Below are 24,682 nucleotides of genomic sequence, written 5' to 3'. Positions count from 1 at the left end.
AGTTCATACGGGGAGAAGCTTAAGGTATTGAGTTCCTGAAGTGTGCAAGTCTTTATTGTTATAAATTGTTATACTGGGATTTTTTTTTATGTTTGACGTTGTATTATGTTTTCACATGTACTGGAAACCACCGAGAGTGGCTGGGGAAACCCAGGCCAGATAGGTGGGTAGAAATATTATTATGATTAAAGAAAAGCAGCAATTAAAGTAGAATTGAAAAATCAATATGCATTTTTAACAGGGACATGCTGTGGACCACCTGAACAGAGCTGGCAGATCGCCAGAGGTCGACAGCCTTTCATTTCGGCTGTTAAAAATCCCCGCCTGCCATGTAAGCCTTGAGGATAAAACGGGGGAAAGAAAAAGCCACCAACAAGGCAGATCAGACAGTCACTCGATAGCTTGGAACACAGAACAGAGAGGACACAATGAGCCAACCCCCTGCTTCTTGGTTGTAGGATCCAAACCCTGGCACCTCCGGACTCCCTTCCCAAAATCCTGGGCAGCAAATGATGGCTAGTGTAGGCTTGGGAAAACCCAGCCAGATGGGTGGGGTATATGATGATGATGATAATTTTTTTTGTACCCCGCCCATCTGGCTGGGTTTCCCCAGCCACTCTGGGCAACTTCCAACAAAGATTAAAAAATACATTAAAATGTCACACATTGAACACTTCCCTGAACAGAGCTGCCTTCAGATGTCTTCTAAATGTCAGGTAGTTGTTTATCTCTTTGACATCTGGTGGGAGGGCGTTCCACAGGGTGGGCACCACTACCGAGAAGGCCCTCTGCCTGGTTCCCTGTAGCTTTGCTTCTTGCAGTGAGGGAACCATCAGAAGACCCTAGGCACTGGACCTCAGCGTTTGGGCTGAACGATGGGGGGTGGAGATGCTCCTTCAGGTATACTGGGCCGTTTAGGGATTTAAAGTCAACACCAACACTTTGAATTGTGCTCGGAAACGTACTGGGAGCCAATATAGGTTTTTCAAGACCGGTGTTATATGGTCTCGGCGGCTGCTCCCAGTCACCAGCCTAGCTGCCGCATTCTGGATTAATTGCAGCTTCCAGGCCACCTTCAAAGGTAGCCCCACATTGAGCGCATTGCAGTAGTCCAAGCGGGAGATAACTAGAGCATGCACCACTCTGGCAAGGCAGTCTGCGGGCAGGGAGGGTCTCAGCCTGCGTCCCAGGTGGAGCTGGTAGACAGCTGCCCTGGATACAGAATTGACGATGATAATAATAATAATTATTATTTTTATTATAAAAGTACAGTGGTGCCTCGCAAGACAAAAAGAATCCGTTCCGCGAGTCTCTTCGTCTAGCGGTTTTTTCGTCTTGCGAAGCAAGCCCATTAGCGGATTAGCGCTATTAGCGGTTTAGCGGCTATTAAAGGCTTAAGGGATTAGCGGATTAGCTGCTAAAAGGCTATTAGCAGCTTAGTGCCTTAGAAAAAGGGGGTGGGGAGCGGAAAAAACCCCCCAGGAATCGCAAGACATTTTCGTCTTGCGAAGCAAGCCTATAGAGAAATTCGTCCTGCGAAGCACCTCCAAAACGGAAAACCCTTTCGTCTAGCAGGTTTCCCGTCTTGCGAGGCATTCGTCTTGCGGGGCACCACTGTACTGAGCCAGGAAGGCCAACAGGCTTGACTCATTTGCAGGCAATTTCCTACGGCAATGAGGGCTTTCCGACGCAAGACCAGGGCCCCCGCAGGGGTGTCCCCCCCTACAAGCCGAGGTCCACACTCACCTGGTGCTGTTGTGGTCATCCTCCGAGCCCTGCTCCTCATCAGAAGTCAGCGGCGAGTAATGGATGCCATTGCTCTGGGTCAGGGGCTTCTCCTTTTTCAGCACGGGGGGCTGGTCGCTGTCCTGGTAGGGAACAGGAGAGTTCTTCAGGGAGTTTTCAGGGGAAGAAATGGCTGTTATTTCTAAAGGCTGGTTAATGTTACTGACCTGAGGAGGAAAGACAGAAGAAGAAGAAGAGGAGAAGCATTTAAGGATTAGGGAAGCACTCCTAGCGTTACGGCATGTTTCGTGGGGGTTTTGCGCTCTTATTTTCTCGCTATTTATATTGTTTATCTACCCCAAACCGCAGACAAAAAGGACCCCCAGAGCATCTTTTTCCAATTGGTTAATGGGTGACCATCCCCTGGGCCTTAGAGCTTTACATTTAAGGGACACAGCAAAAATTTGTATCAGATCCAGAAATACAAAACTCACTTTCACTCCACCAAATCACAAAATTTAGCATTTCTGTTTTGTTGCTTTCGTTTCTTTCTACAGTGTCTGCTCCCTGTTTGTTTGGAAAACAAATACCATGTTCTTAGAAACGAATAGACATATATTGAAAGAAACTGCAGCTTCTGCATCATTCCTATGTTTTGTAACTTTGGTTTTGTGGGGTTTTTTGTCTGTCTATTCTATCTATCTATCTAGGCATAGCAAAAAGAGAAACGGGCAGGGAAGGGAGAGGGAAGGCTGAAGAAAAGATTGTCCAGCTTCCAGGGGAGTAGGACAAATGCTTTACTTCAAAGATGACATATTCTGCTGACCAACATTTCACTGTCTGTGGCAAAGGAGAAGATTATAGGGCACGGGTGTCAAACACAAGGCCCGTGGGCCGAATCTGGCCCGCCAGACCTCGTCATGTGGCCCGTGTAGCCGCCGCCGGCCGCCAGCCTTCACCTTTTATTCTCACTTTTTTTTTTGACACAAGAAAGCCGCCTCTTCAGCGCATGCGCGGCAGCCTACAAGCCAGAGAACGCCTGCCCTCTAGCGGCGCCAAACTGCTGATGCGGCCCCCGATGAATTTGAGTTTGACACCCCTGTTATAGGATCAAAGACTCATAGAGCATCCTAACTGCACTAGCTATGAGGGGCTACAGGTTGATATTTATGGGGCTTCTGCAGGTAGGAATGCAAACCGCAAAGGGCCGCACTGAAAGGGGATTGCACAATTTATTTATTATTGTTTTTGTAAAATCTATGCACTGCTTATTTGAAAAAAGAAAAAGAAACACCTTAAAGCGGTTTGCTAAAGACAGAACAGTAAAAATCAAGGGGGGGGGGGAATCGCAACCCTACTTTAAAACATGTGAAGTTGAGATGCTAAAAGAGATTAAAATGACCTCACCTTTTTAAGCATCTGGGTAAAGGTAAAGGGACCCCTGACCATTAGGTCCAGTCGTGGCCGACTCTGGGGTTGCGGCGCTCATCTCGCTTTACTGGCCGAGGGAGCCGGCGTACAGCTTCTGGGTCATGTGGCCAGCGTGACTAAGCCGCTTCTGGTGAACCAGAGCAGCACACGGAAACACCGTTTACCTTCCCGCCGGAGCGGTACCTATTTATCTACTTGCACTTTGACGTGCTTTAGAACTGCTAGGTTGGCAGGAGCAGGGAGCTCACCCCGTGGCGGGGATTTGAACTGCCGACCTTCTGATCGGCAAGCCCTAGGTTCAGTGGTTTAACCCACAGCGCTACCCGCATCTAGATTTGCCTAAACAGGAATGTTTTTAGCAGGCACCAAAACGAGCAAACTGAAGGCCTGATATCAATAAGCAGGGAGTTACAAAGTGAAAGAGCTAACCAACTGAGTTCTTACAGATGTGGAACAGGCATTATGTGGTGCCCGCAGAAGGGCCGATTCCACCGAATGATGCGATTAGGTGGGCACCTGTCAGGTGAGGTGATCTCACCAATCCACAGAGGGCTCTCGCTCTCTCCCTGTCTGATCACCTGGAGGCGACTCTGGCTTGCATAGGCTAGTGGCTGCATAAATCACCTCACTGAAACCACCCGAAACAAGCAACAAGCAAGCAAACCACCTTGGTTCTCACCATGGAGTTGATATTGAGGGGAGACCCCGAGGGCTGAGCGAAGAGCCCAGCCACCGCAGGCAGCGGTTTGCGCTTGGGCGACACACCGGAGTTGGTGCCCGGTGCCCCCGTGGAGGAGCGCTTCCTCCGCCCGCGCTTCTTCCCATCCTGGCCGCACTCTGCCCGGATGCTCGCCGTGAGGGCGCTGTGCTTGCTGGGTGGGCAGTGCTTGACGGTCCCGGTGGCAGGTGAGATGGTGAAGATGAACCTCCTCTTCCCCTCGCTCTCGGGGTCGGAGAAGGCGGGCTCCATCCCTTGCGGGTCGCCCCTGGTGCCACCGCCCTCGCCCAGTGCCTTCTGGGAGTCCACGTACTGCAGGACGCCAGCCAGGCCCTGGGGGGCGCCGTTGAGCCTGGGGCTGGCCGAGTGCTGGTGGGCGGGCGAGCTCTGGGCCGAGGCCCGGGAGGGCATGGCCAGGAACGAGGGCTGCTGTGGGGTGGAGCTCCGGGACCCCGCCACGGAGTTGAAGAGGCTCCCCGAGCTGGAGGCGTCCTCCAGGGCCGCGTGGTCGATGGTGGGGTTCAGCGGGGCGGGGCTGCTTGGGAACGCCCCGTTCATTGCCATGGAGCCAGACATGTAAGAAAAACCTGTGAGGTTGAAACAGATATATACCAAAAAAGCTAGTTTAATCTCTTGGAAGCTGCAATTGAATTGGACAATGCCGAATTGGCAAGTTTAGCAGGTAAAATTAAATATCAGGGTGAGATACACTTTTAGGAGGACTGGGAAACATTCATAGATCTTTTAAAAAAACTGCTGTAAACATGCTGAAACGCAAGTAGGCCCTGAATAAGAACAGCAGTTAAGATAGTATTTGAGAAAATTCTGGTGAAGATAAGGTGCAGAATAACTGTAATGTGCAGCAATATTTGAAAATTTGGGGAAACCATGGAAGGATATAGGGGAAGTCCAATGTTAATTGACTGCTAACTGGAAAATGTTATATTCATTTGTTTTTGTGGGTTTTTTTAAAATAAAAATAAAAATTTGAAGCGCAGACAAAAGTTGGTTAATTTCTTTATGTATGCAATGACAGCAGGAATAATAATAATAATTTATTATTTGTATCCCGCCCATCTGGCTGGGTTTCCCCAGCCACTCTGGGCGGCTTCCATAGAAACCAAAAATCCACTAAAATATCACAGATTAAAAACTTCCCTGAACAGGAAGAATGTTTCATGTTCAAAAATGGAAAGAGGATGAGGTCTCAAAGAAGGAAGAATGGCTTATTAAAATGATGGCAAAGCTAACAACAAAAATTAAGAGATCAAAACGAGGAATTGTTCTTTGAGGACTGGAAAACTTTTTGTAGAATATCTGAAGCAGTATTGCGATTGCATGAAAACGCAATCAGGATTTGAAATATGAGCAACGGCAGAAAGATGTTAAGGCTAATAATTTAGGATGCAGATATATATGGAGGTAAAATATGCAGCGTCAAAGGATTAACACAGAACATCAGGGAGGGATGATCGGGAGCCAATGGATAAACGAAACTTATTGTTGATGGTAAAGTATGAAAATATTTGAAAACTAAATACAGTGGTGCCCCGCAAGACGACTGCCTCGCAAGACGGAAAACCTGCTAGACGAAAGGGTTTTCCGTTTTTCAATGCGCTTCGCAGGACGAATTTCTCTATGGGCTTGCTTCACAAGACGAAAATGTCTTGTGATTCTTGAGGGTTTTTTTCGCTCCCCACCCCCTTTTTCTAAGGTGCTAAGCTGCTAATAGCCTTTTAGCAGCTAATCCGCTAATCCCTTAAGCCTTTAATAGCCGCTAAACAGCTAATCCGCTAATAGGGTTGCTTCGCACGACGAAAAAACCGCTAGACGAAGAGACTCGCAGAACGGATTAATTTCGTCTTGCGAGGCACCACTGTAAACCAAAAATTTTTTTAGAGAAAAATACTGAGAGATTAAAATCACCCCACCTTTCTCAGAATCTGGGTAGGCTTGTCTAAACAGGGATATTTTCAGCAGGCACCAAAACAGCTGCTTTAACATCCCTAGGCACCTGGAAGGGCTAAAATCCACCCCGTTGGGGAAGGTGGGGTTGAGAAGGGAGATGGGGAACAACTCACCTGAGGTAGCCAAAGGTGGCATCTTTCCACCGGCGGCACTGCTAATGCCGTTATGAGAACTAGCACCATATTGTTTTTCAAGTGTCGAAAAGGAGTCTCGGATCTGGTGGACGGGGCTGGGGGTGCTTCTCTGGAGGGACGAGGGGGGGAACGGGAAAGAGAGAGAAAAGAGAGAGAAGGGTTGGTTGAGCTTCTGCGGAGGAAACAGACTTTAGACTGCTGCTGCTGTTAAAAGTGGCTGGACCGCTGGGCAGGCAAGCAAGCGACCGCAAAGAGCGTTAGTCACAGAAACATAGAGTTGGAAGGGACCCCCAACGGTCATCTAGTCCAGCCCCCCTGCCACACATGAATTCTCGTCCAAAGGGGTTAGGAGAGACGCTGCTAATTAACACCAATTGAAGGAGCTGCTTTCACCTCAAAGTATAGGCCAGTTCAGCTCAGTGGCTCCTGCTCTGACTGACAGCAACACCCCCACGTATCCCAAGCATATAGGTAGGGTCTGCATTTCAAAAGGAATTTAAAGAAACAAAACTCTGGAGATTGCAGTGATCCCACTGCTCACCTCCTGCCAACTGAAGCCTCGGAGACTGCGGCCACTGAACCCGTCACCTTCCGCCGACTGAGCTGTTATCAACCCAGTCACCCATAATTCAACAAGGTACTTTTCCCTGTACAAACTATGGCGGTGAACCTGCAGCCCTGCGGAGTTTGTTGGACGCACAACTCCATTCGGCTCCAGGCAGCGTGGCCAAAGTTAGGAAGGATAGGAGTTGTGGTCCACTTTCTAGAGGGTACCATGTTTGTGTGTCACCAACACACCAGCCACTCTGGGCGGTCTCCAACTCTTCTTAGGTGGGGGGGGCACATTGCTCCACGTAGTTGTTAGGATATTTCCGTTCCACCTTAAAAGGGAGCAGGATGTTTGTGTCACAGCCTGCGTATTTTCCTGTTTTCACAGGATGTTTCTGTTGTGTCTTTGCTTTCGTTTCTCTCTCTCTGCCGGAACTCTGAAGGAGGCAGTCATGTTTTTCTTTGTTCTGACCAACGCTGAATAAACTTGTAAATAATGCTCTCCTGAGTGCATCTTTCGCTGTGTGCATTATCTGCTGATAGAGCGTGCACGGCTCTGGAATGTGGCAAGCTATTTCTGGAGCTCGCGTCGCTAATTCCTGATACTGCGTGTCTACGGGAGATCGATGGACGTCCGGAGACGACGTGGAGTCATGATGGACTTTGTCTACCTGGCAGTATCCCAACAGTAGTATGCATTCCCCCTCCCGGTTAGACATGCCTTCACTCAGCTCAGATTTCAAACGATGCCTAGTGAATATCTGGATAGGAAGCGGACAGCCTCTGTACATGTGGATCAGGGCCTGTTGAGGATCTTGCACATTATATTCTATATTGCCCATTGTACGATTCACCCAGAGCTAAATTTATCTTCCCTTTTCAGATTGCCTTAGAAGGTCAACCGGACGACTTGAAAATTAAATGGCTGTTGGCGCATGTTGATAAGCGCATCAGTTATAGGGTGGCACCATTTGCACCAGCATCAAGAAAGTTAAGGGCAACCTTTCTGGATAGCACAAGTGCCAACCCCGGGGATGCTGACCAGAAGGAAAGCTGTTAAAATTCTGGACATTGTAGATGGTCTGGTGCATGTAATGTCTTTCATTCTGTAGTTGTGTTATCTGTGCTTATATTGTATTATGATGGCCAGTGGCTATAAACAATAAAATCTCCTGCCACTGGAGGGAATTCCTCCATTTAGAAGCGGCCCCTCCTGAGAGCAGAAAACTCAGCTTCTTAGATCGGGATGGGGGAGACTGGCTCCCATCAGCCAGCACGGCCAACGGTCAGTGGCGAGGAGAGTTACAATGTCGGGGGTGGGTGACGGGACACAGATGTTCCCTGCCCGCAACCCTTTCTTAAAAAATAAATTCAAACAACCACTCTCCAAGAGAAGACAGGGGAACGAAAACAGCAGCAAAACCAGACACCTAGTCCAAAAGCTGCTTGGCCAGTTTTAACAGTAGAAGGAGGATCAGAATTCGTCCACTTCCAAGCCCTGCGTTTTACTTTCTAGACCAGGGTTTCCCATACTTGTTGGACTACAGTTCCCATCATCCCTAGCTAAGAAAGACCAGTGGTCAGGGATGATGGGAACGGTAGTCTCCCAAACTTGGGTCTCCAGCTGTTTTTGACCTACTACAACTCCCATCAAACCTAGCTAGTAGGACAGGGATGATGGGAATTGCAGTCCAAAAAACAGCTGGAGAACCCTGTTCTAGATGAAGCCAGGTAGCAGAACGCAGAGGCAGCTCTCTGGGACCCATGAGGACTAACAGAGTGGAATTTTTGTTTTGTTTTGTTTAAGAAGGGGGTTGGGGTAAGAAAAGGGAAGGAAATTTCTCAGGAATCCGTGCCACGCATCTGATGAATTGGTCTCCCTTCTGCAATACCGGGAGGGAGTTCTCAAGGAGTCAAAACTTTGGGTCATGACTTCTTTGAGTGCAACCTGCACAGAGAGGACCATCTTTGCTCCTTTACGAGGAAAGGTCAAAGGAAAAGTACCTGGAAAATATATATAGATATAAATATTGACAAGCAAGTCAATAATTGAGTTAGCAGCCAAGATCCTCTCCTGTGTTCAAAGACTTTGTAGCATCTGGATAGCTCAGTTGGTTAGACCATGGTGCTGATAACGCCAAGGTTGCAGGTTCAATCCCCGTATGGGGCACCTTCATGTTCCTGCATTGCAGGGGGTTGGACTGGATGATCCTCAGGGTCGCTTCCAACTCTGCAATTCTATGATTCTAAAAGGATAATCCCAAATCCAAGTTGCATCTCACGCTTTCATCTATTGTACCATAAGCACGCCTGTTGTTTTATCATGCTGTTATTTCTAACAAGCGCACGTTACGATCCTCAGCGTTCCTATTCCGTTTTCGACGGGTCTGCCACCGCATATCAAGCAATCAACTGCATTGGATTCCTGATTTTCAGATGCCAGAGGGGTAGGGCGGGAAGAGAGAACGAAAGCAGCTAAGAGCTGGAGCTATCCGTAGGGTTTGCAACTTAAAAGATGCTGTTGGGAACTGCCCCCAAGGCTCGTCAGATTGGCTTTTTATAGCAAGGGGTGAGGAGGAGGAGGAGGAGGAGGAGGAGGAAGAGGAAGAGGAGGAGGAGGGGAAAGCACCCTTACTCACCACCTTCTCAATACGGCTAGGTAGGACTACGCTGGCCAGGGGGATACTAACGGGGAGTTTATTGGGCTGCACTGTGCTCAGGGGGATGCTGATGGGAAGGCTTGTGATGGTCTCCCCGTTACTCGCGGACGTCCTCTCTCGCAAAGCCTGCAGACACACAAAAAAGCAGAGAAGGCCAAAATAATGCAGCGCCCCCCCTTTCGCCTTCCGAGACGAGAAGCTCTCAAAAGGACGCTTAGCGGAAGGAGAGCACGGAGCGCCTGCAAGCAATTCCCCACCCCAACAAATATTCTTAAAAAGACACGGACAAGAGGTCAACTGCATCAGCCAGCCAACATACACACACGCGCACACAGTTTGCCGTTTCGGTCAGAGTACAAACAGGGGTCCATTTAACCACAGTGGCCTTGGAGATGGGGAACATTACACCCGTGCCGGTTTTTGCTAAGATAAACAGACGAGCGCCAGCAATGTCATTTTGGTTCCCCCGTTCACAAATGTTTGAGGCCGGACTTTGGAAACCAGGGCTGATTGCATCTTGGCGCTTCTGACACATTTAAGAAAGGGACAGTTCTCGGGGGGGGGGGGGGAGAAATGCATTCCACACCCCACTGAGACCAGACCACAGTACAGGCACGTACTTGTGACACAGCAAGAGAGAAAACGCTGCATCAAACAGACCCAAGTCTAACCTCCAGAGTCGTGTAAAATGTATTTTAACATACGGCACTCTCAATCTGGGCACTTTATTATGCAGTGTGGGTTTTTCGGGTCCTGAAGAATTCTCTTTGGCTCGGGACACAAACTTGCATTTCCCCATCAGTATGCTCTGAGCATAACCGATCAATGTCTCCCGTTGGCACAGAGATTTCCTCTTGTGCAATGGGACACCCCCTCCCAAATCCCACCCCGTGGAGTTACTTCAAACCTGCTCTAAAGGGTTGGGGGAAACCCCAGAACTGAATTAGAGGGGGGTGGGGGAAGAGTCCCTTCGCACAAGCAGAAATCCCTACACTGAAGGGAGATTTACTTAGCATTGGATACAGCCCACAACTTACTCGGCGTTGGATATGTGGGATAACCAGCCACAAGTAACCAACATGCTTAAGTCTAATGAATGCATGAAGGGGTTAATACTAAAAAACAATCTATCCTGCCAGGCTTAGCTATGTCACTTCCCTTACCTTGGGAGGAAACAGGTAATTCAAGCCTATTGTTTCCCCAACCCCAGTCTACCTGAGAAGCTCAGTATGTGATGAAGCTTGAGCTGGTTGCTCCAGCTCAACCGCATGGCTCTCACCAGCCACTCTTGAGTTCCTATACCAATAATCTTGGAGCTTTGACTGCTTTATAACTAAGCTAAGTTTTACTACGCCTGTGCAATGTTTCCGACCAATGTATGGGAAAGCGCATGAACCGGAGCTTTGAAGCCTTTGTAAGTAAACCAATCTTTACCTTACCAAACCTGTGGCTTTTTCATCTACGCTGGGGGAAGAGGGAAATTTTGGAAGGGCATATTTTAAAGGTCTAACAGCTTATATTTCCACCCTCCACTCTTCTGCATATTCTGTGACTTTAAATCTCTAATGGGGTTCTTGCCCTGAGACCTCCGGGTATAGGACGGTATATAAATTCAATAATCATAATAATCTCTCACCAAAGAGTACTTGCTCCAAATTTGGATCTTCACATTAGTAATTATATATACTGCACTGGAGACAACCCATAGCATTGACTAAGGTTCACTTAACATTTGGTACAGCTCAGTTCCCCCCCCCAAAAAAAAAACCACACACCACGCAGTTGAATACTCCCGGGAAGTCCACTTTATGGAAGCTGCACCCAGAGGCTCAGGGACCACCCCCCTTGCGGCCTCCTTACCTTCTCATTGGCTACTGACAAGGCTGCCGGAGAAGGGGGCTGGGGTTCCTGAGGGCTCATTTTCAGGCCGTTAGGCATCGCAGGGCTTGAAAAGGTGAGGCCGTTCTCTTTCACGTGCTCAGTCCTGCCAAAGGGAAATAATAATAATAATTATTTATTATTTATACCCCACCCATCTGGCTGGGTTTCCCCAGCCACTCTGGGCAGCTTCCAACAGAATATTAAAATATAATAATCTATTAAACATTAAAAGCTTCCCTAAACAGGGCTGCCTTCAGATGTCTTCTAAAAGTGTGGTAGTTGTTGTTCTCTTTGACATCTGGTGGGAGGGAGTTCCACAGGGCGGGAGCCACCACCGAGAAGGCCCTCTGCCTGGTTCCCTGTAACCTCACTTCTCGCAATGAGGGAACTGCCAGAAGGCCCTCGGAGCTGGACCTCAGGGTCCGGGTAGAACGATGGGGGTAGAGACACTCCTTCAGGTATACTGGACCGAGGCCATTTAGGGCTTTAAAGGTCAGCACCAACACTTTGAATTGTGCTTAGAAAATAAAATAAACAGGATGCAAGAGTTCTGAAGGTTCCCCCATTGCCAATGGAAAGCGTTCATCGTTTGTTAAGAGAGACACCCTGCCTTTCATCACGATATATCCCAAGCAGTGTTCAAAATTCACCAGTTGCCAGGCGCATTTTGAACCTGGCTATCGGTCACTCGTGACCAAGTAAAGATGCCTGGGTGCCAGGATGGCGCCTGACGTCTCCACCCTCTGGGGATCCGTGGATCTGGACCCGTTTTCACACACTAAGGTACCATCCTGTAGAATTCCATCAGTTATATTTTATCTGCACAATCGGAATGAATTTCTGGAACCAAAATGCTTGGTTCTGCCTGAGCAGGAGCAGTGAACATCGTTATAGTGAATTGTTGTAACATGTCTTTGCTTCCCCCACTGCCCTGCTCAGAGTTGGGAAGGATATTCTAATAATAATAATAATAATAATAATAATAATAATAATAATAATAATAATAATAATTTATTATTTATACCCCGCCCATCTGGCTGGGTTTCCCCAGCCACTCTGGGCAGCTTCCAAAAGAATATTAAAATACTGTGATGCATCAAACATTAAAAGCATCCCTAAACAGGGCTGCCTTCAGATGTCTTCTAAAAGTCTGGTAGTTGCTGTTCTCTTTGACATCTGATGGGAGGGCGTTCCACAGGGAGGGCGCCACTACCAAGAAGGCCCTCTGCCTGGTTCTCCATAATGTCACTTCTCACAGTGAGGGAACCGCCAGAAGGCTCTCGGTGCTGGACCTCAGTGTCCGGGTAGAGTGATGGGGGTGGAGACGCTCCTTCAGGTATACTGGACCGAGGCCGTTTAGGGCTTTAAAGGTCAGCACCAACCCTTTAATTGTGCTCGGAAACGTACTGGGAGCCAATGTAGGTCTTTCAAGACCGGTGTTATATGGTCTCGGCGGCTGCTCCCAGTCACCAGTCTGGCTGCTGCATTCTGGATTAGTTGTAGTTTCCGGGTCACCTTCAAAGGTAGCCCCACGTAGAGCGCATTGCAGTAGTCCAAGCAAGAGATAACCAGAGCATGCACCACTCTGGCAAGGCAGTCCGCGGGCAGATAGGGTCTCAGCCTACGTACCAGATGGAGCTGGTACACAGCTGCCCTGGACACGGATTTAACCTGTGCCTCCATGGACAGCTGTGAGTCCAAAATGACGCCCAGGCTGCGCACCTGGTCCTTCAGGGGCACAGTTACCCCATTCAGGACCAGGGAATCCTCCACACCTGCCCGCCTTGTGTTACGAATGGTCCATGCCACCATTACGAATGGTCCATGTCACCATTAAGAAAAATTAAGAAAATGTCACCTTGTGTTACGAATGGTCCATGTCACCATTAAGAAAAAAAGAGGTCAGAAAAGGCCAGTAGATATGCAAACTATCCCTGGATCAAGGGACTTTTTTCCTTCAAGTTCTCAAAGTTCTTAACCTGGCTCAAGGTTGTCCTCTGAAGTAGACAGATGTTTAACTGAGAATCCACCACAGTCAGTCCACCCATTGAAAAATAAGACTTTCGAGTCGTCTTGCCCCCAAATGGCAAATAGGCATTCCATTTTGGTGACTGTAACCTTGGTTTAAGTAGCCATTTGGTGCCTGGCTTATATATATTATGTTTTTATATGTGTTGGAAGCCCCCCCCCAGAGTGGCTGGGGCCACCCAGTCAGATGGCGGGGTACAAATATTATTATTAATTATTATCGTTACAGTGGTATCTCAGGTTACAGACGCTTCAGGTTACAGACTCCGCTAACCCAGAAATATTACCTCGGGTTAAGAACTTTGTTTCAGGATGAGAACAGAAATCGCACAGTGGAAGTGGGAGGCCCCATAAGCTAAAGTGGTGCTTCAGGTTAAGAACAGTTTCAGGTTAAGAACGGACCTCCGGAATGAATTAAGTTCTTAACCTGAGGTACCACTGTACTACAGTGGTGCCTCGCAAGACGAAAAGAATCCGTTCCGCGGGTCTTTTCGTCTTGCGGTTTTTCGTCTTGCGAAGCAAGCCCGTTGACGGAGTAGCGCTATTAGCGCTATTGACATTTTAAGGGCTAAAAACGGCTTTTTAACGCTTGGGAGATTAGCGGTTTTGCTGCTAAAATGCTTTTAGCAGCTTAGCAATTCAAAATAAGGGGTTTTGGAGCGGAAAAAAATTCATTTTTTCCCGTCATTTTTCATCTTGCGAAGCAAGCCCATAGGGAAATCCGTCTTGCGAAGCGCCTCTGCAAACGGAAAACCCTTTCGTCTTGCGGGTTTTCCGTCTTGCGAGGCATTCATTTTGCGGGGCACCACTGTACAGTGGTACCTCGGGTTACATATACTTCAGGTTACATACGCTTCAGGTTACAGACTCTGCTAACACCAGAAATAGTACTTCGGGTTAAGAACTTTGCTTCAGGATGAGAACAGAAATCGCGCGGCAGCACCGATTTCTGTTTCTAGCTAAAGTGGTACTTCTGGTTAAGAACAGTTTCAGGTTAAGAACAGACCTCCAGAACAAATGAAGTTCTTAACCCGAGGTACCACTGTACTACTATTAAATTAGATATGGGGAAACCTGGAGCCCTCCAGATGTTCCTGGACTCCTAGCAGCCAGCATGGCCACTGGCCAGGGATGAAGGGATGTTGGCGCCTAGTGCCATCTGGGTTTCAAGCAGCGCAGGCTCCACACCAACCTTGGCATATCAGTATTCAGCGGTATCTGATGGGGAAACACAAACCCTCCAAAGCCCTGGTTGCGTCAAAGAAGCCTGCCAGAACTTGGGACATGGAAGAGGGGGCCAGCTTGTTTCCTCCTGCTCTGGAGGGTAGGACTTGAACCCATGGCTTCAGGTTACAAGGAGATTGCGACTCAACATCAGGAAGAGACATTCTCAACAGGGGAGCGGTCTCCCTCGGGAGGTTGCCGACTCTGCTTCCTTGGGGGCTTTTAAGCAGAGGTTGGATGGCCACCTGCCAGGGATGCTTCAGCAGTAAAGGGGGTGGGTCTAGATGACCTTTGGGGTCCCTTCCAGCTCTACAGTTCTATGATTCTATGAACTGGCAAGTGAGAGAGATCACCTCCTTCTGTCCTTGGCAAAGTGCAGTCTGCGTGGAGCAAGTAGGAGGAGGGAGCTGCCCCCAAAGGACCCCTCGCTTCCCCCAAGCCCCTCTGCTGCCGACCCCTCTCTCACCTCTGGTGGTTCTCAGCGGGCGCCGCTTTCCCGCTGCCCACGTGGTCCTGGTTCAGATGCCTGCGGAGGGCGATCTTGGCCGGGGAGAAGCGGGTGTAGTCCGGCAAGGACAAGCTGGAGGCCTTGTCCGGCTTCTGCCTGCCGCTGTGGCTGGGCGTGCAGGGGACTATGTCTTGGTCCAGGTGGGAAGCTGGGTACTGGGGGGTGCCCTGCTTGGAGGAGGAGGACGAGGAGGACGAGGAGGACGAGGAGGCCGGGCGGCCAAGAGCGGCGTGGATCTCGTAGGGCGTGGCGTGGCCGTTCATGGACAGCTCGGGGCTCATGCCGTTCAGGTGGGGGCCCGCGGGGAACTTGGAGCACTCCAGCTCAGGGTGGAAGGTGCTGTGATCGGGCTCCGCCTCTCGGCTCGGGTGGCGCTTGTGGCGTGGGTGGGCGAGCGAGTCGTCGGGAGGCATGTAGGACTTCAGCTGCAGCAGTTCCTGCTGCCGCTGACTCTTCTCAAGCTCCACGATGCTGATCTTTAAAAGAAAAAGATAAAGAAAACAATGGGGAGGAGGGAAATCAGGAAGTTTATGTACAATGCACAAATTGGTTAAGCCTGGGTTGGGGCATCTTCCAACACTATGGTCTTATGATTCCACGAAAGATGGGTGACACCTGGCTTGAGAGCAGTACATGTGAAAAAGATCTAGGAGTCTTCGTTGACCACAAACTTGACATGAGCCAACGGCAGCTAAAAAAGCCAATGCAATTCTGGGCTGCATCAATAGGAGTATAGCATCTAGATCAAGGGAAGTTATAGTGCCACTGTATTCTGCTCTGGTCAGACCTCACCTGGAGTACTGTGTCCAGTTCTGGGCACCACAGTTCAAGAAGGACACTGACAAACTGGAACGTGTCCAGAGGAGGGCAACCAAAATGGTCAAAGGCCTGGAAACGATGCCTTATGAGGAACGGCTAAGGGAGCTGGGCATGTTTAGCCTGGAGAAGAGGAGGTTAAGGGGGGATATGATAGCCATGTTCAAATATATTAAAGGATGTCACATAGAGGAGGGAGAAAGGTTGTTTTCTGCTGCTCCAGAGAAGCGGACATGGAGCAATGGATCCAAACTACAAGAAAGAAGATTCCACTTAAACATTAGGAAGAACTTCCTGACAGTAAGAGCTGTTTGACAGTGGAATTTGCTGCCAAGGAGTGTGGTGGAGTCTCCTTCTTTGGAGGTCTTTAAGCAGAGGCTTGACAACCATATGTCAGGAGTGCTCTGATGGTGTTTCCTGCTTGGCAGGGGGTTGGACTCGATGGCCCTTGTGGTCTCTTCCAACTCTATGATTCTATGATTCCACGAAACCCTACCTGCAGCTCCAAGCAATGCTTCTGTTTCTCGGAGATCTGGTTTTTCAGTGCTTGCTTTTCCTTGAGGAGATTCTCCAGCGACAGCGTCGACCAGTCCAGCTTCAGCTCTTCGCACCTGGCCTTCAGCTGGGATATGGGGGAGACAGACAAGGAGGGTGAGCTTGGACGTGAGCCACCCCAGACCCCAGGCCCAAGACGCTGGGACTCCCGTTGGGGAGGACGCACCAGCTGCAAGCTCTGGTTCCTGAGCTCGCCATTGTCTTTCTCCAGCTGCTTGGTCTGCTCCTTCAGCTGCTGGTTGTGAGCAGAGATCTCCTTCTGGGCCTGGATAAGGTCGTTGTACGTCAGTGCCTTAACACCCAGCTAGGTTGGTGGGGGGACAGAACATGGTTAGACCCCCACCCAGCATCATCCCGGCGACATAAAACAGGGAGCATCAGTTTGGGAGCAGGGAGGAAGTTCAGGAAAACAAAAAACGAACGGCTTGTCTCCTCCTCGTGCCCCTTCCCATGCCAACTCAGGAAGCCATGACCCAGTTGCTGCAGCTGCTGCAGAGACCACCCAGCCCACTGTGTTACAGTCTCCCCTCTTCTGAGTATACCCTTGGGGGGGCTTGCCCGGAGGGACTCAGGATTACATCTTTATTGCTTCGTGGGGCAACTGTCCCTTTGTTTGGTAACCGTATGCTTCGTTGTTGCAAGCTGCCCTGGGGCTGTACAGTGAAAGACACTAAACCTGACCCAGACAGATTTACTGTATTTTTCGCTCCATAAGACGCACTTTTTTCCTCCTAAAAAGTAAGGGGGAATGTTGAGTGCGTCTTATGGAGCGAATGGCGCTGCGCAGAGAGGGAGAGCTGCGCAGTGCCCCTTCAGCGAAGCGCCTCTCCTGTGAAGCGGGAGGAGGAACGGAGCCCATTCTGTTCCTCCTCCCGCTTCGCTGAAGGGGCGCTGCGCAGCTCTCCCTCTCTGTTCCTCCCTTCTGGTCCTCCTCCCGCTTCGCAGGAGGGGCGCTGCGCAGAGACAGTGGCCAGCACTGTGGCCAGCTTGATGCCTGTGGGAAGCCCACAAGAAGTACATGAGCATCATAGCACCTCTCAAAACTAGGTGCATCTTATGGTCGGGTGCGTCTTATAGAGCGGAAAATACGGTGATGTGTCTAAAATTGTCCTGTCCTGATTGATATCAGGACCAATGCATGGGGCAGGGCGCTCTTCAGATCTGAACTTTTCGCACAGAGATAGGGGATAACGATCTGGGATGTGGGGGCCCCTGTAGAGCTTGCACAAAGACCACGGCACTGTGACTCCAGGCTAGACATGGGATTGGTGTGTGCAATCTAGATGTGGCCTGAAGGGAAAGAGAAATAAAAAATACCAGCTGCAAGGAAGATCAGCTGTGCTATGGGCATGGGTAAGAGGGCAATTAACCCATTAAGCAGAGGACTTGGAAAAAGTGGGGAAAGTGGACCTGCAAAAGTGGGGAAAGTGGACCCAACCTGTAGATGGGACATGGAGAAGAGTTAAGAGCCTCGGATAGAAGATCACCAGGTTGATGGGCTATGAAGAACTGATAGAAAGGACTGACAGAATCCGAGACCAGGGAGAAGAGACAGTGGAAGAAGATTGGAAAAAAATTTAAAAATCTATTTAGAAAAATATTGTAAAATTAATGAATGTTAGGAAATGTTGGAATGAAATTACATGACTTTAGTAGAAATATTATAAGGAGTTAAGTATAAATAAATTTTAAGGTTTTGATGGTAAGATAAAATAAAAATAAATTAAGATAACTAAAAGATAGAAAGCAGTGAAAGACGGAAAGGATTTGCTGATATAATTAATAACTGGAATACAAAAATGGGAGGTGTGAGGAGGTCGAGGAAATAAGTTAATGACAGATAAGGATAAATATTGGAGGTGTTTTTAATTGTTTTTGGGGGTTTTTGAGTTTTGATGTATTGTGGTTTGTTTTTTTGTGTTTTTTTTTTTTGCTTTCTTTCTATGTAACTTTTTTATTCTTTTTTTCCCTTCTCTTTTCTCTTTTTTGTGTAACTTCTAAACTTTTACTAATTTATTTTTTTTTAAAAAGTGGGGAAAGTGGAGATGGAATGTAGAATGCTCCAGACCTGACTGCCAGAGGCCTTGGGAAGAGCGAGACAGAGGGTTTTATGCACGTGATATGCCAGATTAATAAATAGTCAGGTGCAGAAAGCACATCCATGGTGACGAGAGATATATCAGTTAATGTCTGAATGTAAGACTATGAAGGATAGTAATAACTGGATAGTCATGTGTAGTTACAATCAAGCTATAACATGGAGGTCCTCCTCCGAGGGCCTTCTCGGTGGGGGCACCCTCCCTGTGGAATGCCCTTCCTTCAGATATCAAGGAAAAAAACACCTACACAACTTTCTGGATATATCTGAAGGCAGCTGTGTATAGGGAAGCTTTTTAATGTTTGATGTTTTGTTATCTTTTTATATAGGCTGGAAGCCGCCCAGAGTGGCCGGGGTAGAATAAATATTAATATAGTGGTACCTTGGGTTACAAACAATTCGGGTTACAGACTCCGCTAAGCCGGAAATAGTACCTTGGGTTAAGAACTTTGCTTCAGAATGAGAACAGAAACTGTGCGGTGGTGCAGCGGCGGTGGGAGGTCCCATTAGCTAAAGTGGTGTCTCAGGTTAAGAACAGTTTCAGGTTAAGAACGGACCTCCGGAATGAATTAAGTTCGTAACCAGAGGTACCACTGTAAATAAATAACAACAACACATGCTCTGCAGAGGGCATTCTCTGTCTCTCTCTCTCCCTCCTCTGCCCCGCCGGCCATACCACTCCCCACTCCTACCTCATCCAGTTTTTGCTGGAACAACCGCTTGATTTCTTCCTTCTGAGCTTGGCAGTGAGTAAACAACTGTTGGGCCTTCCCCAGAAGTTGAGTATTCTTCTCCTAGAACAGAAGCAGGGACAGGAGAGGGTGGGGACACAGCAAGGTTAACAGGCACATTATCCAGTGCAAAGAAATGGTAAAAAAAGGAATTTGTAAGTAGATAAAACAAAACTGCATGTGTAATGAACCTTTTTACAAACATGAGTTGTAAGGCACTGTTGTATGACAATTACAGACTCTCCAAACATCTCAAATTATTTGCGTTCCTTCTTTTGCATTCTGTTTCAAGCTTCAGTGGTAAGAAAACTGAGAACTGCTGGAAGGCGGCAGCTGTAGATTCCATTACAGCCTCTCGCTTGACTTTTCAAAACTGTGCTAATTATATCATTCCGCAAGAGCTTAAATCAACAGAGCTTTGTCGCTTCTCAGGGCCAAGGGTTGAGTTTCAAAATTCCCAAAGGGGCGATTACATTTCTACTCAGAAAAACTCCCTGGTCAGGCTTAAAAGGAAGATCCTACACAGCCGCCGAAAGGAAGTTTGTCTCCTTACCTTTTCCTGCTCCAGTAACTGCTGAAGGTTCGCTTTATACTGAGGAGTCTTCATGTATGTCATGAACTGCATGTACTGGATCTTGAACGAATCTGTGTGAAGACCAGAGGAGATGGAGAACGGAAGAACATCGTCAACGACAGCCTTGCATTCAGGACCAGCCTCCCCCATCCCTGTCTCAGTAGAACAGCGGTCCAGACTCCTTTAAATGAGCTGGCGACTCAGAGACAGCTGCAGCTCCTATTTAAGGACTCAGTCCGAGGACCTCTGGTGCTGAAACAATATCCGAGCTCCCTTTATATGGAATCTCTAGCCTGAGCCCTATATGAGCTGTCCATGGTGCTACTGAAGATAGAGTCACAGGTCCTATTCAAGTCCCCCCAGGGCTGGTGCTGAAACAATATTTGAGCTCTGCTCATCAGGAGCGTCTAGCCTGAAGCCTCCGCGGAGCTGTCCAGGGTGCTGATGAAGTCTCCCACTTCCCTATTTGCACAAACCTGAACGCGGGTTGGCCTGCTCATCGAGGAGGGGGGGGGGAGCCCGCTTACCTAGCAGCTTCTGGAGTGCAGGCGGGGTGGGGGTCACCAACAGCTGGTTTGACGAATGCCGCTGCACTTTAGGAGGTAGTTGGTAATACGGACTACGAGGTGACCTGTAAGCATCTGGAAGGGAGATGACACAAGGCGTTAAGTTTCTCACTTTGCTTTAGAAGGAAAACCCAAGGAAAACAGGAGGTTGTGGATTTGTGGAGAGGAAACAGGCTGGGAGATGGCTTGAACCACAAGTGGAGGAAAGATGTGGTTGAATACAATCAAACACTGGTGAGGGCTCATCACCAAGCCTACCTATGAAGCCGTAAATGTCTCAGGACTGCTAGCTACTCAGGGAACAGGACACATACACACACACAATGTGTGTGGGGGGGGAACGTGAAGTAGCCAATGCTGTTGGGATACTGCCAGGGAGACAAAGTCCATCATGACTCCACGTCGTCTCCGGACGTCCATCGATCTCCCGTAGACACGCAGTATCAGCAATTAGCGACACGAGCTCCAGAAATAGCTTGCCACATTCCAGAGCCGTGCATGCTCTATCAGCAGATAAAGCACACAGCGAAAGATGCACTCAGGAGAGCATTATTTACAAGTTTATTCAGCGTTGGTCAGAACAAAGAAAAACACGACTGCCTGCTTCAGTGTCTCCGGCAGAGAGAGAGAGACGAAAGCAAAGTCACAACATAAACATCCTGTGAAACAGGAAATGCGCAGGCTGTGACACAAACATCCTGCTCCCTTTTAAGGTGGAACGGAAATATCCTAACAAATGCTACTCTAGATTCCTGCAGCCCCCCATTAACTCTGCCAGCTCAGCTCTCCCCTGACTCCTGAAGGGGGCAGCGAATCACAAGATCAGGGTGTGGGGAATCTGTGACGCCAGCCAATGCCTCTACCTAGCTCCACCCTTATTTCAGACACTGCATCAGTATATCACAATGTTGAAAACCAGCTATATCCTTATTCCAGACATCATGATGTATCAGAATATTGTGATGTTTAGCTGGTGATGTATCGCGGTGCTGAAGGCCAGATACTGCCCAGCCCTAGTAGGAGCAAAATCCAAGTGCACATTTAAGGAAAGTAAAGGTACCCCTGCCCATACGGGCCAGTCTTGACAGACTCTAGGGTTGTGCGCTCATCTCTCTCAAAGAGGCCGGGGGCCAGCGCTGTCCGAAGACACTTCCGGGTCACGTGGCCAGCGTGACATTGCTGCTCTGGCGAGCCAGATCCGCACACGGAAACACCGTTTACCTTCCCGCTAGTAAGCGGTCCCTATTTATCTACTTGCACCCGAGAGTGCTTTCGAACTGCTAGGTTGGCAGGCGCTGGGACCGAAGAGCAGGAGCGCACCCCGCCACGGGGATTCGAACCACCGACCTTTCGATCGGCAAGCCCTGGCGCTGAGGCTTTAACCCACAGCGCCACCCGCGTCCCTTTTAAGGAAAGTAACACCCTTTAAATTACCGTATTTTTCACTCTATTAGATGCACCCAACCATAAGACACACCCAACCATAAGACACACCCAACCATAAGGCGCACCGATCCCCCTTGCCCTCTTGGCTTCAGCAAAAGCAAGCCTCCTGGTTTTCCCCCCACCTCCTGCAAAAGCCAGGGATAGGATAGCCATGAGAAGCCTCCGAAGGGCAGCTGGGTGAAGGCTCTCCCTGCCTGGAAGAGGCTAAGCCAGAAGCTAGAACAGCGAGAGGGAGGGCTGCGCAGCACTCCCTCTTCCTGTTCTGGCTTCTGGGATAGCTGCGCAGCCTACATTCGTTCCATAAGACACACACACACATTTCCCTTTACTTTTTTAGGAGGGGGAAAGTGTGTCTTATAGAGCGAAAAATACGGTAGCTTTATTCTGTAAACTGCCCTGAGACCTCCGGGTATAGGGCGGTATATAAATTCAATTAATTAATTAATAATGGCCCGCGCCACAACGTGAAGGGTGGCAGGTGGCCAGCTAACCCCCAGCAACTTGGCAGCTCACCCTGAGGAGAAGACGAGCAGGCCTGCGAAACGGTCTGGGCGTGGAGGAGCTCCAGGGCGGTCTGGTTCCTCTTGGGCTTGCGCTCCGAGCTCACAATGTTCATCTTCTTGGGGCGCCCGCGCTTCCTGCCGGCCATTTTCCTCCCCTTCTTGCTCAGCTTCTTCTTGCGGGCTTTGGACGGAGATGGCTTTTTGATGGCGTTGGCCCCGGGGGCCGCCTCTTCTTCAGCACCATAGTCCTTTGTGCAACAAACAGATAAATAAGAGGACACGAAACCCAAGAAAAGCAGAAGCCCTTCCTCAAGAAGCTGCCCAAGGGCTCTCTGTTGCTCCCAGAGGCATGAGGACTAGAATCTTGTGTTATACTTATGTGTTATACTTATGGGAAGGGATGATTACTGGGGGGAGGTGCTTATTTGCCTGTACTTCCAATTTCATTTTTTTTAAAAAAAACCACAACAACCTTGTTTGAAAAGACTATTTAAAGAAATATTACAGTATGATGAACTCACGGCCAGATTTGAGCTATGAGCAACAGAAGTAAATAGATTATAATACAGTGGTACCTCACAAGAAAATGCCTTGCAAGACGAAAAACTCACAAGACGAAAGAGTTTTTTGTTTTTTGAGTTGCTTCACAAGACGAATTTCCCTATGGGCTTGCTTCGCAAGACCAAAACTTCTTGCGCCTTTTTCTTAAAACTGTCAATGCATTCCTATGGGAAACCGTCAATGCATTTCCTATGGGAAACCGTGCTTCGCAAGACGGAAAAATTCACAAGACGAAAAAACTCGCAGAACAAATTAATTTCGTCTTGCGAGGCACCACTGTATTGTGGTTGTGATTTGATAGATAGAAGGAGCAGTAGAAGGGGAGAAACAACAACATGGATAACGGGGTGGGAACAAAAATAAGAGAAAAGCTTTGATTGTATATGTTAAGAATGTTGAAACTTAATAAAATATAATTGGGGGGGTGGGAAGGTTTGCTTAAAGAAATGTCATGTTGTAGATGTTGGGATCCCCCCAGCACCACCCAGAATTATGCTGCCCCTCGGATGTGTGCCTGAGCCTGGCTTTTAGGAAACGGCAACTGTCCACACTCAGCGGATTATTCGTGGGATCAGACCTTGGTCTCTTGGGCCTTTGTTGGTGTGGTGGTGTTGCTCTTGCTTTCTCGTTGCTGGCGACGTCTAGCTGCCTCTTGTTCCTCCTGCGGAGTGTAAACATTGAGAGTGTGAGCACGGAGAAGGCTGGGGGTTGGGGGGGGAGAGAAAAGACAGGAAAACGCCCCCCTCCTTCCAAACAATAAGAGGTGGAGGACACACAGGAAGAGTGTGTCATTTCTCCTCTTGAAAAACGGGCAACTCCACCGTGCGTGAAAATGTGGGCCTATCTCCCCGCAGCCTTTCCAACATAGGGCACCGGAGGATTTGAAACAGATGTTGGATAGTTGACCCATCAGGAATTATTTAACTGTGATTCCTGCGTCAGAGGAGTTGGACTGGATCAGGGATTTCCACACTCCAGCTGTTTTGGAACTACAGTTCCCATCACCCCTGACCACTGGTCCTGCTAGCTAGGGATGGTGGGAGTCGTGGTCCAACAACAGCTGGAGACCCGAGTGTGTCCCAGATGATTCCTTAGGGTCTCCTCCCGCTCCATGATTCCATGCATACCAGCCATGGGAGAAGAGTGCTCAAAGAGTGCTTTTGCACCCGCGTCACGTGTCTCGGAGAGGCTGTGCTACTCTGAAGCTTCCACGACTGCAATTAGGCTTAAAAAGTAAAACGGCTATTGTTACGCCACTTACCCTGAGTTTTGGATTTTTGAGACTAGAGAAGTAGTTTTCAAGCTAAATAGCAACGACAAGAAAAATAGATCAGTATAATAAACAAACGAATAAACCACCTCAGATGTCCCAGGTGTCTCAAAGGAGCATTCAGGCACCGTCTCCCTAAAAACTACACCAAGAACTCGCCCTTAAAACATCATCACACCAGCATTGGCTCTTTTAGCAACATGGGACCAACAAAATGAGAAGTCTTGTTTATTTTTCCCTACGAAATTTATGTAGGACTTGGTTGTAAAAAAAGCCAAAGCAAAAAAAAAACCCCACCACTCTCAAAATAGTTTACAGAAAGCAGCGTCTAAGAAGCGGGCAGAACTTGTGTTGATGGACCACAATCACAGTGCAATGACTGAACAATGGGAAACTGCAGACACTGTGTTCTTGGGAACCGCAAGCGACAAACAGTCAGGGCGGCGGCGGCGGGGGGGGGGACTTTGGGGGGGGGGAACTTGCCACCTAAAATCAAATAAAAGGTTGCAGTCCAACTAAATAAATAAATGCAAAAGAGAGGCGTCAGGGTCCTAACGCAGAGCACACAGGAACTCTGGGGTCCCTCTCAGCTTGACAATTCCATAATTCTAATTCTCTGCGGAAGGTGGTTTGTGGATTTCGCTTACTGCTGCCCCCCCCTCCTTTTATTTTTATTGTATATATTTATTAAATTTATATGCTGCCCTTCATCAAAGATCTCTGGGCGGTTCACAGA

The 24,682-nt window shown here is 48.6% G+C and overlaps 1 protein-coding gene across 6 annotated transcripts in view; it reads right to left on the bottom strand.

The window, feature by feature from the left end:
- DOT1L (DOT1 like histone lysine methyltransferase) overlaps positions 1 to 24,682 on the bottom strand; it is an 82,169-nt gene that overhangs the window by 13,026 nt on the left and 44,461 nt on the right. For 3 of the 6 annotated variants that reach the window (XM_083421343.1, XM_083421346.1, XM_083421348.1), the window contains exons 12-25: positions 23,938 to 23,979; positions 23,254 to 23,337; positions 22,126 to 22,363; positions 20,128 to 20,241; positions 19,580 to 19,671; positions 18,988 to 19,089; positions 16,364 to 16,501; positions 16,139 to 16,264; positions 14,785 to 15,302; positions 11,046 to 11,169; positions 9,165 to 9,311; positions 5,956 to 6,085; positions 3,836 to 4,461; positions 1,747 to 1,952 (exon numbers count right to left, since the gene is read on the bottom strand). In XM_083421343.1, the coding sequence (XP_083277469.1) occupies positions 1,747 to 1,952; positions 3,836 to 4,461; positions 5,956 to 6,085; positions 9,165 to 9,311; positions 11,046 to 11,169; positions 14,785 to 15,302; positions 16,139 to 16,264; positions 16,364 to 16,501; positions 18,988 to 19,089; positions 19,580 to 19,671; positions 20,128 to 20,241; positions 22,126 to 22,363; positions 23,254 to 23,337; positions 23,938 to 23,979 (2,687 nt within the window). The remainder of the gene's footprint in view (positions 1 to 1,746; positions 1,953 to 3,835; positions 4,462 to 5,955; positions 6,086 to 9,164; positions 9,312 to 11,045; positions 11,170 to 14,784; positions 15,303 to 16,138; positions 16,265 to 16,363; positions 16,502 to 18,987; positions 19,090 to 19,579; positions 19,672 to 20,127; positions 20,242 to 22,125; positions 22,364 to 23,253; positions 23,338 to 23,937; positions 23,980 to 24,682) is intronic. The other 3 variants (XM_083421344.1, XM_083421347.1, XM_083421345.1) reach the window with 2 other exon arrangements.

Source organism: Podarcis tiliguerta, assembly GCF_965153285.1.
Source record: "Podarcis tiliguerta genome assembly, chromosome: 18".
Lineage (NCBI taxonomy): Eukaryota > Metazoa > Chordata > Lepidosauria > Squamata > Lacertidae > Podarcis > Podarcis tiliguerta.
This window is presented reverse-complemented; position numbering and strand designations above follow the sequence as displayed.